The sequence below is a fragment of the Urocampus carinirostris genome, chromosome 2 (genome assembly GCF_059441175.1).
Source record: "Urocampus carinirostris isolate Australia breed hairy pipefish chromosome 2, RoL_Ucar_1.0, whole genome shotgun sequence".
Classification (NCBI taxonomy): Eukaryota; Metazoa; Chordata; class Actinopteri; order Syngnathiformes; family Syngnathidae; genus Urocampus; species Urocampus carinirostris.
Genome location: NC_142350.1, coordinates 46,097,632 through 46,116,491, shown reverse-complemented (window position 1 = coordinate 46,116,491; position 18,860 = coordinate 46,097,632). Strand labels below are relative to the sequence as shown.

General features: G+C 38.5%; 2 protein-coding genes across 2 annotated transcripts; both read left to right on the top strand.

Annotated features, from left to right (window-relative positions):
- Positions 1–612: 612 nt before the first annotated feature.
- Positions 613–6,687, top strand: cxcr3.2 (chemokine (C-X-C motif) receptor 3, tandem duplicate 2). Its single transcript, XM_088327994.1, has 3 exons — positions 613–803; positions 3,477–4,010; positions 4,816–6,687. Exons 1-3 carry the CDS (start codon positions 768–770, stop codon positions 5,377–5,379), a joined length of 1,134 nt encoding a protein of 377 aa, XP_088184120.1. The 5' UTR covers positions 613–767; the 3' UTR covers positions 5,380–6,687.
- Positions 6,688–10,009: 3,322 nt separating this feature from the next.
- Positions 10,010–18,649, top strand: cxcr3.3 (chemokine (C-X-C motif) receptor 3, tandem duplicate 3). Its single transcript, XM_088327993.1, has 3 exons — positions 10,010–10,361; positions 14,474–14,828; positions 17,069–18,649. Exons 2-3 carry the CDS (start codon positions 14,481–14,483, stop codon positions 17,813–17,815), a joined length of 1,095 nt encoding a protein of 364 aa, XP_088184119.1. The 5' UTR covers positions 10,010–10,361; positions 14,474–14,480; the 3' UTR covers positions 17,816–18,649.
- The last annotated feature ends 211 nt before the right edge of the window (positions 18,650–18,860 follow it).

Sequence of the window (18,860 nt, the reverse complement as noted above, 5' to 3'; positions counted from 1 at the left end):
GAAATGAATGGCTAGAGAAGGAAATTGTGGGGGAAAAAGCATCAGACGCCTGAATGATGGAATTTGGCGACGTTCTCCTGCATGACCAGCTGTGGGAGGCGAGTGACACTCAAGGATCAAGCTGGAACAGCTAAGAATAACAATAGTGGTGAGACATAGCCTGTGACCAAGTGGCTGACTTGAGTGGCTAGAGACGGAAACCGTAAAATATGTTAAATAATTGAAATATAATATAAGATAAAATGAAAAAGATGACCAGTTGGCCAACATGAGTGGCTAGAGAAACTGTGGTAAAAAAAAGTGGTCCTAGAGTGTGCTACTCAGGTGTTCTAAGGAGGCTATCTCTCTTATGGTGTATGCAAATATGACCTAATACTGGATTGTTACTACATTGTTTATAGTATATTGTCAAACTGTATCACTTTTGTAAAAAAACTGATACTTTTTCTGTTTATTTTCCACAGCGTCCTCGTCAGTCACGCACTGTCTGTGTTTTTAATTGTGTCTGCAGCACTTTTTTCTTTTTTTTGGGGGGGGCTCCAAAACGTGTCACAATTTCCTGCAAGACAAAAATAAGCGACTCATCCATTCCTACAGCAAACTATGTTTGCAGATGTCCAAAAAAGTTTGAGGATTCGGTTCCCGAAATCGTGACTTCTTCCCTTTTTTTTCTCATCCATGCAGTTGCTGCTGCGAAAAACAGATTTTCTTGTGCCTTTAGCAGGCTGCAGGTCATTTTCTCGCCTCCACGTCTGCAACTAAAAAACATGGATGATTACATGACAAGCACTGTGGACTATTGGGTGAGATTTTTTATTTTTATATTCAAAAGAAAATTAAAAAAACAATGACATATAGAACATTGTAGCACTTTTAGAAACAAATAGAAAGATACATATTTTTAATATGTATCTTGATTCTATATTTTTTAGATGGGATAAATACATTTGTATTTGATGTGTTATTTGTCTCCTATATTTCACATTTTACAAGAAAATTAACCATGAGATTGAAATGGAGAATATTTTCATCACAAATAAAGCAGAAATTAGGAACATTATATAACACTTATTGTTTGTGTTTATGTTAGTAAAATTCGAATATGACATTGCACATTTTCAGTTTTTTATCATAGTATTTGAAAATCATTGTTGCTAATATTGGGGCGGCAGAGGTTCAGGTTTCAAGTCCAGTTACCGCAGCCTCACAGTGTGGAATTTGCATGTTCTCACCGTGCCTATGTGGGTTTCCTCCGGGCACTCCGGTTTCCTTCCATATTCCAAAAACATGCATTTAAGGTTAATTGGCCAGTTCAAATTGTCCTAAGGTGTTATCGAGTGAATGAGTTGTGTCTCTGTGTGCCCTGCAACAGATTGGCAACCAGTTCAGGGTGTCCCCTGCCCACTGCCCGAATATAACTGGGATGGGCTCCAGCATCCCCGCAACCCTACTGGGGATAATGTATGGATGTTGCTAATATGAAGAACTTGTGTCATCAAGTGGCAGAAGAAAAGTGTTCTCATGTGGAAATATACACGCTTCTAATATGAAAATAGTCTAACACTTGTCACTAATATCCAACATGACCTACTCATGTCATCAAGTCATGTCTGCCTCACGTTCCTGGGTATAATTCCTCTAAGTGTGCAATTTACACGTTTTCCCTGAGTGTTTCATTTTTTTTGGGGGGGGAACATTCTGCTGTATGCCCTGTGATTGTCTGGTAACCATCTCTGGGTATCCTGTGCACGCAAAAATGCATACCAAAACACACATTATAAGTACCAAGATAGATAATTGCCAAAATATATGACACAACAAACAGCAAAATGCTCGACAAAAGAAATGGCAAAATAAACGAGAAAATACATACAGAAATATAAATATGTCAAAACACACAACCAAACACACAACTACATGAGAAACGTGTATGACAAAACACATAGGGTGTCAGGACAAGAACGGAGACAGGAACCACTTGCGTTGCGTTTGTTACAAGTTTTATTGGAAGAAAGAGAAAGGGTTGCACCCACGATCCGGTGATTGCTGGATGCGGGAAGCAGGTCGCTCTGAACGCGGAAGTGGATCTTTCGTGTTGAGCGATGGCAGTGTCGGGAACGAAAAAACGGGTCAGTAGCGGAGACAGGAGAGCAAAAACGTGGTCGCTGTCGGAAGCAAATCGTAAGCCAAGAAAGGAGAGTAGACGTGGTCGGGGACAAAAAAGGGGTCGAAGCCGGGGGACAGACAGGAGCAAAAAACAGGTGGGAGTCAGGGTTGAAAAAAGGCTTGGCTAGTGTAAACTGAGGTTTGCAGACGGACAAACAGGAGTGGTTCTAAATAGAGACAGAGAGCCAATCAGAGTCCGAGGCAGTTGGCGCCAAAGGGGTGGGCACAGGCGAAGCAAATCGGTAATCATGACATAGGGAAAAACATTAATGTCAAAATATATTAAAAAAATAAATGATAAAAATAGATATCTAAATACATAAATGCCAAAATACTCCACAACATACACCACAAACCACAATAATGTAAATGACAAACTAAATGACAAAATACATGAACTAATAGATGATAAAATAAACACCAATATACCTCAATTTTAAAATACATGACAAAATATACGACAAAATAAATGACAAACTACAGTACACAGTGTCAAAATACATTCATTCATCAAATAACATACACACCAATATAGATGGTAAAATAAACGACAAACTCAATGACTAACGACATGACATGTTAAATGATAAAATAGATACCGAAATATCCAAATGTCGAAGAACATGACAAAATAAATGACAAAACACACAACAAAAATAGACGAAAAAAATACATGACAAAATACATACAAAATAGATACCCAAATACATACAGTACTGTATATGTCAAAATATACGGTAAATGACAAAAAAACACGACATAATCAGTGACTACACAAGAAAATAAATGAAAAAATATATAACAAAGCACATTACACAATTGGGGGCAGCGCTGCAGCGCAGTGGTTAGCGCGTGCGTGTGTGGCACAGTTCCGAGGTCATAAGATCGAACCTCCTGTGTGGAGTTTGCATGTTCTCCCCGTGCTTGTGTGGGTTTCCTCCGGGCACTCCGGTTTCCTCCCACATTCCAAACATGTCAGGTTAATTGGCCGGTCCAAATTGTCCCTTGGTGCGAATAAGCTGTCCTTCTCTGTGTGCCCTGCGATTGGCTGGCAACCAGTTCAGGGTGTCTCCTGCCCACTGCCCGAAGATAGCTGGGGTGGGCACCAGCACCCCCGCGACCCTACTGAGGATAAGCGGTGCAGATAATGGATGGATGGATTACACAATTGGCTCCAGTAGCCCCAAAATCTTAGTTAAGAAAAGTGACTGGAAAATAAAAAGTATCACTAATATCCAACATGAAGCCTCAATGTCATCCAGTGGCAGAAAAACAACCACAACCCAATAAAACGCGTTTCATGTTTGCAGATATTCGACTACGAAAACGACACATTGTCCCCGGAGAGCAGCCGGTCTCACGCCACCCCCTGCCCCCAGGAGGACATCTACACCTTCGCCCAAAAATACTTGCCTGTGGTCTTCATGCTCGTTTTCTTCCTAGCAGTAGTGGGCAACGCGCTAGTGCTAGCCGTGCTACGCCGCTACCGAAAATGTCGCGGCGGCGCTTGCTCTTTTTCGCTAACCGACACTTTCCTCCTCCACTTGGCGGTTTCCGATCTCCTCCTGGCCTTAACTTTACCCCTGTTTGCCACGCAGTGGACGCACCAATGGGTCTTCGGCGTGGTCGCCTGCAAAGTATCGGGCGCACTGTTTTCGCTGAACCGATACAGCGGAATTCTTTTTCTGGCGTGTATTAGCTTCGACCGCTACTTGGCCGTGGTGCACGCGGTTAGCTCCGGATGGAAGCGCAACACCTGCCAGGCGCAGGTGGCGTGTGCCTTTATCTGGGTGGCCTGCCTGGCACTGGGAGGGGTGGATGTGGTCTACAAGCAGGTGACTGAGGTGAGGATGTATTTTGTCTTTGTTAGGTTAACCCCAACACTTATAATAAAACCTGCACTCAAAGAAGACACAGAGACGTGAGTATAACTTACTTGCAAGGAGAAATGACCAGAGACTGCCAGTTACAGTCTACCAGACACTCTGAAAAAGTCTCTTTCATCCTTGCCTTTTTATTGAATTAGGAACACCCTAGTTTACATAAGGTTTCTTCTGCTAAAGGGAGGGGGAGTGACAAAAAAACAGTTGAGACCTGTTTTCACAACAACATGTTATCGTATCAACACCTGTTTAAATTCACAACATGTTATCGTAACAACAATATTACTACTATTGAACTAGGCGAGAATGGCACACTAAGCAAGAATAGTATGCAATAGTAGAATAACATATTTACATTTTAAATCCATCAGTCTTGCCTTTCGTCATGTAGCTTGTCATTTATTTATTTGGGTACTTTGTTGGGTATTTTACAAAATACTTTTGGATATTTTCGTGTGTTTGGTGTACAACACTGGCGTAACCAGCCATATTATGGGTGTGCTCAAGCACCTCCAAAAACTATAGCATTTTTAAAAGCATACTTCCTGGATAGGCTTTAAGGGGGAGTGGGTAGTTTGAGGTGAAATGTTTAAAATTAAATATTTTCTCTATTAAGTATGTGTTGAAATGTTTACATTCATAACTATGTGGATTATTTGCATTTATCGCATATGGTTATTTATTATTGGATTCCTTTATGTATTTTTTATATGGCATATATTTGCAGATATTTACTTATTCTCATAATTATTTCTCCATGTGGCAGGATCACACTGGGCCTGGATCCGGTCGACTTCTTTGCCAGGTGTGGTTCACCCACAACGCCCCCCAGTGGCATGCCGCGTTACAGCTCCTCAGCGTCAGTTTGGGCTTCGGCCTTCCTCTCCTGGTGATGCTCTATTGCTACGTTCGCATCTTCCGCTCGCTGTGCAACGCTAGCCGCCGGCAAAAACGCAAATCCTTGCGGCTGATTGTTTCCCTGGTGGCGGTTTTCGTTCTGTGCTGGGCGCCCTACAACGGATTCCAGTTAGCGGACGGCCTGCAGCGGTTGGGTGCCGTGGCCGGGGGCTGCCAATTCGGACGGGTGGTTGACATGGGGACGGTAGTGACTGAGAGTTTGGGTCTGGCACACTGCGCACTCAACCCAATGCTGTATGGATTTGTGGGGGTTAAGTTCCGGAGGGAGATGGGAAAAATGTGCAGAGGGGTCCTAGGGGAAAGGGGGTGTCTAGGGGAGGCGGATTGGAAGGAAAGGAAGCGGAAGAACACTGGGTCCTACAGCTCCGCCGAGAGCGAAAACACGTATTATTCTGTTATGGTGGGGAGATGAATCCCTGATCAGCTAGCTGGGTCAAATCAAAATGTACCAGTTTTCCGCACTATAAGGCGCACCAGATCAAGGTGCCCTGCCCATCCCTTAGAACACGTCTAAACATTCTATTTACTTCAGATCTGTAGATCCTCTTCAACATTCGCTCCTCATCCATCCTCTCCATGTGTCCAAACCAACCGAGTACTCTCTTATCCACACGCTTGCTCAGTTCCACTACTACTCCAGTTCGGTCTCTCACAATTTCATTTCTCAATCTATCCAATCTTGTCACTCCTAACATACTCCTCAAACACTTCATCTCAAAAACATTTAATTTCCTTCTCAAATCTGCATTCAGGCTCAAAGTCTCTGAACCATACAAATTCAATCACAGTACTCTCTTAACATTCATACTCATACTCTTGTTACTCATCATATAGCTTAGAAAAAGTGAAACAAAATTTGATTCCGATTTTTAATCACTTCCTATTTACTCTTTGTCCAACACATCTGGTGCGGCGACAATAAATAGTGTGATAATGAAACTAGACATAATGCCTTTTTGTAACTTGTCAATACTTTTGCCAGGCAATGTTTAAGGCGCACGTTCAAATTTCTGGCCAATTTGGGTTCTTTGGGTGCGCCTTACAGTCTGGAAAACACAGTATTTGTTTAGTTCTCAGAATGTTAAATACACACGCACACAAACACACACACACACACACACACACACACACACACACACACACACACACACACACACAAACACATGTACAAATAAAATTGAAAATAAAATAAGAAAACATTATGTTAAGAGCATGTGAGGAAAATGACCTGAAGAAGGCTCTTAACATCCTCTCAGATCAGCAAAACATGCACATTTTAGCAAAGACATGTTGGTCACTGACCAAAACCAGAATTCAACTGGGTTGTCTGACACCCTCACTGTACTGTAGGGTCACCCACTATTGCAGTGTAAACCAGCTTAACAGAAAATTGATGACACTTGATGTTTTTGTGTCTTTTAAGCTGATATTAGCCCTTTTCAGGTGTTGGCCTGGAGAGGGATGTGCGCCGCTGGGCTGTATTTGCCCAAGACCCACCACAGGAAATGGTGCCCCTACGACCATAGTGGTTAAAGAATCCAACCAACCAGTGCACTCTGAAAACAAATAATATTCAACAATGTTTTTGAGGCCCTCATTTCGAAAAGTGAAAGGGAAACTCCTTTAAAACTAATTGTGGAGTGAGTAGCTATGCCTGGAAACTGGTTCTCTGTGGTATTTTAGTTCCGCCTAATGTTTAATGTTGTTGCTTTAAAATGTTTGAAAAACAGACTTTGTTGGAATAAAAACTATTCTGTCGACGCTGTCTCTTTTTGAATTTTAAATCATTCAGAAATGATTGTGTGGTGTGAAAAAAGTGGGCTTCATGGACAAAAACGTTTTCATTCAAGTATTAATAAACATTTTCAAGCAATTAAGACAGTGGAATGATAATACATTTGTGTATTAAACAAATGTATTTATTCGTCTTTTTATTCATCTTTTATTATTATTTATTTTACTGGAAACAAAAAGATTCCAATTTATGTGTTTTACAAAGCGAATGAGGAATATTATGTGTATTTTTTCAGCAAGCTATTTGGATAACTTTAGCTTTCAAGCTAGCTCACTTACTACTTTTTTAGCTATTTAACAAGCTATCTAGCTACCATTTTACATTTTTTGCATGCTATTTAGCTAAAATGTTGGCTTTTTTGCCAGTGTAACATGTCGTTTTGTGTGGGTAATGGATTGCTCCTCGTTCATGAAAAACTATTCAGAAACTCTTTGGAGAGCAACAACCGTCAGCACCCATCCATCCATTCATTATATGCACCGCTTATCTTCAGTCGGGTCGCGGGAGTGCTGGAGCCCATCCTGGCCGTCTTCGGGCAGTGGGCAGGGGACACCCTGAGCTGGTTGCACAGAGACAGACAACTCACTCACTCATTCACACCTAGGGACAATTTGGACTGGCCAACTAACCTGACATGCACAGGGAGAACATACAAACTCCTGACTGGGAGGCTGTGGAAGTGAGACTTGAACCCTGAACCTCTGAAATGTGGGGCTACGCGCTAACCGTGCAGTCCCGCTTAACCGTCGGTACCCGTTTATTGAAAACACACCAAACTTTAAAACTAAATGCGCACAAACTCTATGACTGACATCATTCACGCATTCACATTCTACGCTTACACTAGTTGTCAAGCTAAATTCTTACCTCATTTCTTGCTAGCTATTTAGCTTTGTTTTTAGCTTTCTTTTTAACTATTTAGATGGCTTTTTACTCCTACGACTAGCTATCTAGCTCCCTTTTAGTTGTTTACCTGTTTACTTTTCAAGCTAATGTTTTTGCTATTTAGCAAGCCATCTAGCTAATTTACTATTTAAGAAATGTATATCAAACTGGGTGCAGTTTGCACTATTTAGTAACAAATAGTAGTTGTAGCTTAAAAAGGTTGAATACCCCTGCATTTGATGATCAACAATTTTTTATCAGACAGTCTTAATTATTTTATTCAAATATTAGAATCAGAATGTCATTATTCTCATTGATAACGTTGCATACATCTAATCTTACAGTGAGATGAGACACGGTGTTATGCCGAGAAATGTCTCCCTGCCGAGATTTGCATCCCCTAGCTCAGGGGTGTCAAACTCATTTTAACTCGGGGGCCACACGATAGAACAAACATTCTGTCAGGGGCCGGACTAGTAGATTAAAGAGAAAGAAAATGAGAGATAAGGAAATAAGAGAAAGAGGGAGAGAAAAGGAGAGAAGGCGGGACCAAGAAAGAGAGAGAGGGTGAGAAACAAAAGAGATAAAAAGAGAAGTCGTGAGAGAGGGGGAAAGAAAGGGAGCGGAAGAAAGAAATCCAAAGAGAAATAGAAAGACAGAAGGAGAGAAAAGAGAAAAGAAAGCGCAAAGGGTAGGAAGAGAGAGAGAGAAAAGGACAAAAGGAAGTTAGAGCAAAATAAGTTAAAAAGACACAGAGAGAGAAAGAGACAAAGAGCAATAAAGGAAGAGAAAGAGACACAGAGAGTGAAAGGGACAGAGACAGAGAATGGGAGAAAAGGGGTGAGAAAGAGAGGGAGAGAGAGAGAAATACAAGTACAGTGTCTTTGTGAGAGACACCTGGCTTCGGCAACATCAAGTTGACATATTTACACCTGCAGCTTGTTTTTCTCTTGCGCTTCTCTGAGTGTTGTCTCGCGGGCCGGATTCAATCCCTTAGCGGGCCTGATCTGGCCCGCGGGCCGCCTGTTTGACACCTGTGCCCTAGTTACTATAACCACTTTTACCTCGTTTTATCTCACTTTTCGGGAATGCAACGGCGAACATATAACCAAAACCACTTCGTCTTGCATTTGTTGGGAATGTAATACAACATAAACCAGTGCTTCTTTGTATTTGTTGTGAATGTAATCGAACAGTAATGCACACCGTATATAAATCATTTTTGAGAACTGTTATGCACTCTACCATAAATCTTATTTCAGCATAATAAGAGTAGAGTGCATAACAGTTACGAGCGATTTGAGTAGAAAAGGGCAAAATAAACATGTTACCTGCTCAAAAGTGATTTATATACGGTGTGCATTACCGTTCGATTCCATTCACAACAAATACAAAGACAGAATGGTTTAAATTGTATTACATTCCCAACAAATGCAAGAAGAAGTGGTTTCGGTTATATGTTCACCATTACATTCCCGAAAAGTGATATAAGAGTGAGATAAAACGAGGTAAACGTGGTTATAGTAGCTAGGGGATGCAAATCTCAGCAGGGATGCATTTCTCGGCATAACAACGGCACTGCAAGATAAACATGCAATAAAATACTTAAAAGAAATAAATAAGGTGAAAAAGAGTATCAGGACACATGGGCAATATGTAAAACTGTAGTGTATTCGTTTTTATTTCAGAATACATTAAACACAACCGATTTGAATACAGCTAAAGTGCGCTCTCTAAGGGTATTTCCCATTACTACATCCGCATTGTGTGTCAAGTAAAAATACCCCATACCCGGATGTTCTAAATGTTTTAAGGTTGTCTTCAAAATAAATATATATATCTTAAATTACTTGAATAATTTAGATATTTCCAAATAGTATTTTCCAGTTTTTCGCTTTATCTTATAAAATAATAACAATAAAACGTAGAGATTTATCATATAGTGCTTTGACCTTAACGCTCAGACGACTTAAGACATTTTATTTCGTAATTACACATATGCCGTCGAGGTATTCATGGTCTTTAACTAAAGTTCCCCCTCTATCGGCGATTTGCAGTTACTACACCCACGTTGTGTCATGCTTTGTTCACGAGCATCAAGTAAAAAGGAAACTAGAACCGGATGTTTCAATTCTCTCTAGACTAGTCTTCAAAACAAAAGATAAAAAATATTAAATGTCTTGTAAAAACGATTAAAATGTTATATTTGCATATTTATATTCATTGAAATATATAATAAATTTGATTAGACGAAACATACCATTTAGCTTTGTTGCTGTGATGCCCGGACGACTCTTTTATTTTGTTTTGAAATGCACGTATGTGGTTGCTGTGTTTGCGTTTGTAAGATGTCTTGTGGACGCTTTTTAGGTGACATTTGTTGACTCTCATAAATCAGATTTAATAATGTGTTATCTACTGCAGCGAATTAGTGAAACGCGCAGTTTTTTCGTGCTGTTCTCTTCCCTGCAGTGTGTTTTTTTTAATTCCTTTTTTTAGAACCAGTTACCATCGCGCGACATGATTTCCTAACTGCAAACCCCCGTCAGCGTAAGAGTGTAAGAATGGGAATATTTCTGCTTTCGTTTTTAGTCAGAATTTGAAGTCTTGCGCACATTTTCTTTGAAGAAAAAAACTATTTTGTGTGCTAGAGAGCTTTTTCCTGTTTTTTTCCCCATCAAGGCGAACCTTGCAGCTGTCATCTTCCGTAAAAGGTGAGCACCTTGTGTTTAGCTCTTGATTTTTTAAAGTTTCTTTCTCTTTATATTTAGATTTTATAGTTGCTCAATTGTACCTAACCTACTGAGTATTTGAGGGGAGCAGGCGGAGAATGGTTGAAAGCGCTCTAATAAACACCTTGTGTACGGGCTTCTACGGTATTCTCGACTCTAGAATCGAGAGGTGTATTTATCGTGTAAAATTAGACGAGGTGTATAAATATAGACACCTATTACTAGTCTGAACTTGGATGTCCATTGTAAATGTAGACGTCCCAAAAACGTTCAATACAGAGATCCCTCTGTTGTTGCAGTTAATGGAGACCAGAACCACCCGCCTAAAGTTAAAATACGCGATCGAATGAGAGAGAGACAGACCGACAGACAGAGACAGAAAAAACTCAAATTGAATTTTAAATTAGTCGATGTTTTTATTTTTTCGTGCACCTTGATTAAAGCCCTGCTGAGAGAGAGAGAGAGAGAGAGAGAGAGAGAGAGAGAGAGAGAGAGAGAGAGAGAGAGAGAGAGAGAGAGAGAGAGAGAGAGAGAGAGAGAGAGAGAGAGAGAGAGAGAGAAGTATTAGCTATTATCATAACATTAGTTCAGCAACAGAACCTTAAAATCACATCTCAAGCTAACAAGGAGCCAATGCAGGTTGATTATATTGGGGCAATGTGATCAAACTCTCTTGTCTTAGTCAAAAGCCTCGCTGCAGCATTTTGTACCAGCTGAAAGCTCTGATTTTGGACTTCGGGAGACGGGAGAGTAGTCATTACAGTAATGGAGAAGGGAGGTAACAAACGCATGAATTATAATCCCCGCATCCGACTGAGACAACATAGGGCAAATCTTAGCAATGTGCGAAGATGGAAAAAAAGATGTCTTGTAATATTCTTAACGTGTGTTTGAAAGGACAGATATCTGTGTATTACTTGTTTTTGCAACATCCATTGTAGCCTGGTCATCCTGGAAGGGGGATTACCTCATGTGCTGTCCCTTCTCAAGGTTTCTTCATTTTCCTCATGTTGAGGTTTTTGAGTTTTTCCTTTCCCTCATGTAGGTTTTAGATCAGGGGATGGTGTAATTATAGTCTGGTTTGCAATAATCTGTGGTCTGTGCAGCCCTTTGAGACTCTTTGTGATTAAGGGTGTCACAAATAAACATGACTTGACTTATCAATCAAACATGTATGTTTGTGATTTAGACGAAGCATAAAAGGCTCACCAAAGTGGAAGGCTGAGTGATTAGCTGTTACCATAACATTACTTAGGAGTGCCCAAACTTTTAAATCTGCGAGGGCCATAGAAATTTAGATGCACTTTTTCTAAGTTAATTTAAGTCATGTTGCTTGTATTGACATTTTTCTTTAGCTATTGTAATAATTAAGGGAGCTATTTAAGTTTTTTATGTACCTTCATAGGAGTGCTGCTAAATTACTTCCTGCACTGCTAGTTTTTCTTTTAAGTAAAAGATTAGTCAAATTAGTTGTGTTGAAATTCTTAGTCTTATATCAATTATTTATAATAAATATTCTTTGTTTCTTTTTGCATTATTAAACATTTTTACAGCTATTTTTAAGCTTTTACAGCAAATGAATATCTTCTCCAATTATCAATTATCGGCCTCTTCTTAATACTCATAATCGTAACGGCACTGAAAAACCCAAATCGGTCGATCCTTAATTATAATACCAAATAATGTAATCGTATGTAAAATAAAAAGTTGAATTAAGTGTAGACAAAATCTATAAACATAAGAAAAAAGGTGACGTCTGTGACAAGTGTCATGAGCGAGTGGAGTGACTTGAATATTACCTCACAACATGATGAAACCTCCAAAATGGGCGAGTCATCGAGGTGACTGCTGTTGTTTGTCTTTGTTTAGTAGCGACTTAGAGTATCGGTGTTGGTCCATGACGTCGATGACGCCGATGACCCCATTCAAATGGAAAAAAAACATCACAACAAGCCATCTCTAAAAATACTCAAAAGTTCAGGACTAGAGTTTCAAAAATGAATAATTAATCACTTTTTATTTACGTTATACAATATCTATTCAGAACACCTCAAAGTGAGTATTTAATCAATAAATTAAAAATTGTAGTTTTTGGTATTTATGAAATTCAATGTTCACCCAAAATTTAAAGTACAGTATTTAGATATATTTTTTTCTAATTTAAGTTGCTTTAAATACTCAAAATTATGAAATAGTATTTAAGAATAGCTATTTTATTTGTGCTCAACATAAATTAATTTTCCATTAAGATATTTAGAGACATACTTTTTTTCAGTTTAATAGCCCAACATAATATTTTTCCTTAACATTGCATTTATTTAATATTGATCAAAATTCAGGTACAGTATCTAAATTCCAGCTGATACTGGCATCTGCTCCTGTTTTTAGTAGGTATCAATAGGCTGGTATTGGTACTAATAACTTGTTCAACTTAGTTACTGTTAGTGTTCCAATAGATGTTCTGTGTTGTCCTATTTTCATCTTTCGTTCTGCTATAGTTAGTAAGTGTTCCACTATAAATTGGCACGCCCTATTTATTCTTACACCTTTTTATGTACACAGAAAAAAGAAGTATTACACATGATAATTTAGCTATGACCTTCTTCATCTTCCTTTCATGTTTTGTTCATTAGCTAGGGTTCCAATATGTGTACTGAGTTGCCTGTCTTGCATATTTTTTGTTTAGTTTGACCCTGTTAGTGTTACAATATATGTCTTGTGTCATTTTCCTTTTTTGTTTTTTTCAGTTGGAGTTAGTTAGGGTTCCAATATATGTTCTGAGTTGTCTTTCTTTCATGTTTTGTTCATTAAAATGTAGTGTTCGAATATATTTTGCAGTTCCTTTTTTATGTTTAATTGTTCCATTTGATATTGTTAGTGTACCAATATTTGTCCTGTGTCTTCTTTCCATTTGTGTTTTGTTAAGTTATAGTTAGTACGTTTTTCCTATAAATTAGCAAACTGCCTTTTAATCTTACCCGTTCAAAGAAAAACAAATGGGTTGTCGCTACAGACAATAACTCCATTTAAAATATCTTTGCCTGCGTTGTTATTTTTACTTGCAACAATTTTACAAAATAAATGACATTGTGTTTTATATTGAATTGATCAGTCATAGAAGTTCTTAAGGAATACAACCAACCAACCAACATAAAATTCATATGGAGTTTTCTCAGCTCAAACTTTGTGGTTGCTTGGAATGGTATTCAAATTTGGGTCACAGCGGCGGGAGCACTGATTTCTGACCACCGGCCCACCAGAAGTATACATGACAAACAAAATGCAGTATATTTTATGTCAGTATCGCATTGCTTCTTGTCCCGGTACCAGAGATGAATGTTAATTTTGTTCTGCGTTTCACATGTTACAATGGCAATAAATTCAATTAATATGATATTCTTTTCCAAGCTTTGTAAGTGACAAATTTATTGTCATTTTAACATGTGAAATGCACATCAAATATAAAATATTTCTTTGTTACAGACTAAAAAAGTGCCATAATGAGATAAAACCAATGACCTTTTTCCATGTTTCCTACTGTATGTCACTGGTGGTTCAGTGTATAGAAATCTTTGCTTCACCACGTGATCTTGATTCGAATCCCCCTACGACGAATGTTTTGCGATACTACCGTAAAACGTTATGTATGATGCACACCTAATATTTGAGGGTTTTTTTATGTAAAAAAGAAAACGCATTATACACGTCAGAACCTTGTATTTTTATTTTGACGATTCAGTACACAGGTCATTCATATACAATAAAAACAATAAAGTTCTCAACAGAGAACCTTGAGGGACTCCACAGCTAATGCTCAAAAGACTTGAATTGGTTTTGGCAATCTGTACATATTGCGATCTTTTTTAGAGATATGAATTTACCCTGTGATGAGCTGGGTAACATTTCGTCACACTTCCTGACATTTTGTGCATTCAAAAAGCAGAAGAGTCACTTAAAGTTCACGTCGAGGAGCGTGGGGGCCTTTTCCTGTAGCGTGTGACCGATAAACTTCCGATTTTACGCGCGCTTATGTCGCCACATTCCCACGTGAAATGACAAATCTTTAAAACCGTCTTCTTGTCCCTACCCGTCAGGACCGAGATGGATGTGGACCTAGACGGTCTTTTCCGGCTCAACGCCAGCTACGATTACGACGACGATTACGTGTACCGGGATGACGACCCGGAATCCCTCGGCAGTCGCCGGGTTTGGATCCCGCTGGTGTATTCGGTGATTCTGGTGACCGGATTAATTGGAAACGGGTTGCTGTTGGCGGCGCTAGTGCTGAAGAAACGGGCGTGGAGAACGTCAGACATCTTGGTGCTGAATCTGGGCGTGGCCGACGTGATACTGTTGCTAACGCTACCGCTGTGGGCGGCGCAGCCAACCCGGAGTTGCGGATGGTGTGTCGGGATCGCGCTTTGCCGGATTAGCGCCGTCATTTTTAAGGTTTGGAAATATCAAAATATCATGTAATATGTAATAATAGAATACAAGATTTGAAATATATAAATAGGAATATATAAAGTATAATGTGATTATCTTATTGTACTTGTAATTTTCTGTCATGCAATAAAAAATATCTTAGCTTTATTTCATTTTTTTACCTTCTATGGGAGGTTTATATTAAAAAAAAGATATTGAAAAATACGGAGATATTTTAATTTATATTTTTTACATGTCATGTTGGCACAAAACAGATTTGTTAGGTTATGAAGTTGGATTTTTTTTCACCAGGATTCTTTTCATAATTTATTTCTATACAATAGTTTTGTGAGTTTTTTTAAGGTTAGGAATGAGAAATATTGTCTGTTTCACACATCTTATTCTTTATCTTAGCTGTTATGTGAAATTTTTTTTTGTTTTTTTACATTTTTCCATACAAAAATGACACTAAATTTGAACATCCGTTTTTTTCACATGACAGCAACATTATGCTAAGAAAAAACAATATATATATATATATATATATATATATATATATAATATAAAATATACTTTTTTTTTACATATAATTTTTTTTTTATCAACCAGAAATAACTTTATAATTTATATCATTGATTAATTCTGACTTCTGACATATTCACATATATAATTTTCTGTTATGTTAACAAAATATGTGTTCATGTCTTTTCCTTTTTTTCCACCTTTTATGGAAGGTTTACACGAAATGGAGATACATTTTTTCACGTCACAGTGATGGCCATGTGGAAGGAAATATGATACGGACAAAACGAGTTTGATCTTACATCACAGTTTTTTATCCCTCTTTTAGAGAGAGATATACTATTAGAAAGTTGTTATTTTTTCAATGACCACTAGAAGTTACATTTCATAGAGTAAGGGGAAACATGGAGGGGAAGAGGAAGTAATGAGAATTATCTGAAATCCCATCCCTTTAGCTCAACTTTTAGACAGATTAGGGTGTATTTAGCACTTGTAGGTAGGTTTTGCTATAGTAAGTTAGCAAATTTGAGGTGAAGAAAACATAAAAAGCTTGATCTTGAATCCCACTCTTCTCTCTAGTTGAACTTTTACATAGATATATAAACATAGTTTATTTTTAAAGAGGGTAATTTATAATGACCAGTGGAAGGTAGTTATTGCTAGAGTAAGGAGAGTAATAGAGGTGGAGGGGAAGGGGAAGTAATGAGATTGATATGAAATCCCACTCTCGCTTAAGATTAACTTTTGGAATGTATTTCATAGAATTTTTTTTTAATTACCGCCGGAAGGTAGTTATTGCTCGAGTCAGTGGCAAAATTCATGGAAAGGGGAAGTGATGAAATTGATCTTAAATAACACTCTTCTCTCACTCAATTTTAGATAGATATATGATTTTAGAAGATATCTTTAAAGAAGGTGTTATTTTCATTGACTCTAAAAGATAGATAGATACTTTATTCACCCCCGTAGGGAAATTCACACTTCCAGCAGTCTACCCCGTTGTTTATGAACAGATTAACATGATGCCCTAGGGGTGCTTGTAGCGGAGTGGATGACGTCACGCTAGTCCAAAAGTTCGACATCCCTGCGGCAGATGGAAATCTTTTCTTTGTGAAAATCCAGAGCTACACCACCTTGTGTTAGCAAGTCCGCCTCCTCTCCGATTCCCCCCGGCTTTCGTGTCTCTGTATAGCGGCGTTGAAGCTGGATAGCTCCGGGTAGCTCCGGGTGGCTACACGTTAGCGTCCGGAATGCTAAACGTGAGCCACGTTTCCGCAAAACACAGCAACTGCGCTCCCTGTGCGCTTCAATATTTTCAACCAGCACTCGATGATCTTATTTGGTAGTTATTTTAAAAGACAGTTAATTTTAGAATAAGGTGAAAATCAAGGTAATGGGGAAGTAACCAAATTGATCTTCAATCCCACTCCTCTTTTTAGTTTAACATTTGGATAGATATATAATTTTAGAGGATATTTCTAAAGAAGGTATTTTAATGACATTTAGATGATGGTCACTTGCTAGAGTAAGGGTCAACACTAAGGGGAAGGGAAAGCAATGAGATTGATCTTCAATTCCACTCTTCTCTTTAGCTCAACTTTTACATAGATGTACTATTTAATTTTGTAGAGGTAATTTTTAATGACCACTAGAAGATAACTATTGCTACAGAGAGAGACAAAATGGAGGGGAAGTGGAAGGAATGAGATTGCTCTTAAAACCCCCTCTCCTCTTCTCCTTAGCTCAACTTCTTCTGTGGTCTCTTCCTCCTTACCATCATCTGCTTGGACCGCTACATGTGGCTATTTCATGCCAAGCAGCTGTTCTCCCACAAAAAACCCATCCGGGTCCACTTGAGCTGCTTGTTGGCGTGGCTAGTCTCGCTAATCCTCACCGTACCCGATTGGTTCTTTCTGGTTTTGGAGCGCCACCCATGGAAAGAGGACAAAATCCAATGTGTCCTCAGTCTCTACCTTCCCGAGAGGCGGCTAGCGGCCCGCATCGCCCACCACGTCTTCGCCGCTATCGCCGTCCTCGCCATCGGATTCTCGTGTGCTGCCCCTTGGTTCCGACGCCCTCCCTCTAGTTTTAAACATAGGGTGATCCTCCTGGTCCTGGTTGGGGTCTTCGGTCTTTGCTGGATGCCGTACAACGTAGCGCTAATTGTGGACACTGCCAGCGGGGGGGAGAAGATTTCCGAGGGTTCGGGGGTGCCGAGGAATCCCCGGCGGAGTTCGTTGACAGTGACGGCGGCGCTAGCTTGCGCCCACGCTTGTCTGCGTCCTCTAATATACCTGGGATTGAGTGGCCATTTTAGGAAGTGGGCGCTAGATAGCTTAAGTTGCATTAGAGCGGAAACTGGGGTGGGGTCCGTGTGGGAGTTGGGGGTGGGTGATGATGATGCCCCGCTACAACAAAGTCCTGAGACGGAGGAGCTAAAGCAGGTTGCTACTGTGGAGCAGCAAATGCAGGTTAAGATGTGCTCGTAGCACAGAACTTGAAAGTAAGAGACATTGTGTAATATTTAAGCACCATATGTCGCTTTATTGTGTAGTGCTACCAAAAACGAGTGCTGCAAAGCACAAGGAGGAATAAGAACTACGAAGGCTTAAAGAGACAAAACTGGATCATTTTTCTTTTATTGTTTTTGCTCTTCACAAGGTTTTTGGCTCATGGGGGTACCCTTTAAAAGCAAGATGGCCGACAATCACGTCAGCCCCCTATAGGTGAGGCTCATTATTTGTAAAATGAATACAAATTCTCGATGAACAAGTATTTTTAAAAAAGCCTACCCTCATGATAATGCATGTATTTTTGCTTGTTTTTCAAATGTCCTTTTGGACAGTGTGTATTGTTAAGCATCTCCAGGTACTATAAAAAACGTAATATATAAAAAATAATAATAATAACAATTATGTTTTAACAAATACAATTCTCATAGGTTGAGAAATTTGATATATTTGACATAATATAAAATCATAAATTATTATCAGCAATGTCGATGTTAAGGTTACACAACTTTTTAATTTTTCTTTCTTTTATTTCATTTTTCTTTTTTTCTGGCTTTTTTTCACCTCTATTTCCGTTTTCCCTTTATTCTTTTTCTTTCTATTTTCTTTCCTTTTCATATAAAAATATTTTTAGAATTTTTCAAACATTATAAATTGTTTTAATTTAAATTAAAAAAACATGAAACAAAAATAAATGGATAGATTATATATAATATATTTGATTATTTTATTATGTATTATTATTCTGTATATTTTTTAAATTGTATTAATACAAAATAATATGTTATAATGACTTTTCAAACATTGTAAATGGTCAAGTTTTCTATAATAATAATAATGATAATGAGTAACAATAATAAAATATAATACAAATTAAGAAATAAATGATTAATACATAAATTATATATAATATGTTTTATTAATATTTTTAATTCAATATTTATTTTTTAATTGAGTTATTTTCAACATAATATTTAAAAATTTAAAATGGTACCTAAATATCCATGGATTAACTCCCCTCCTG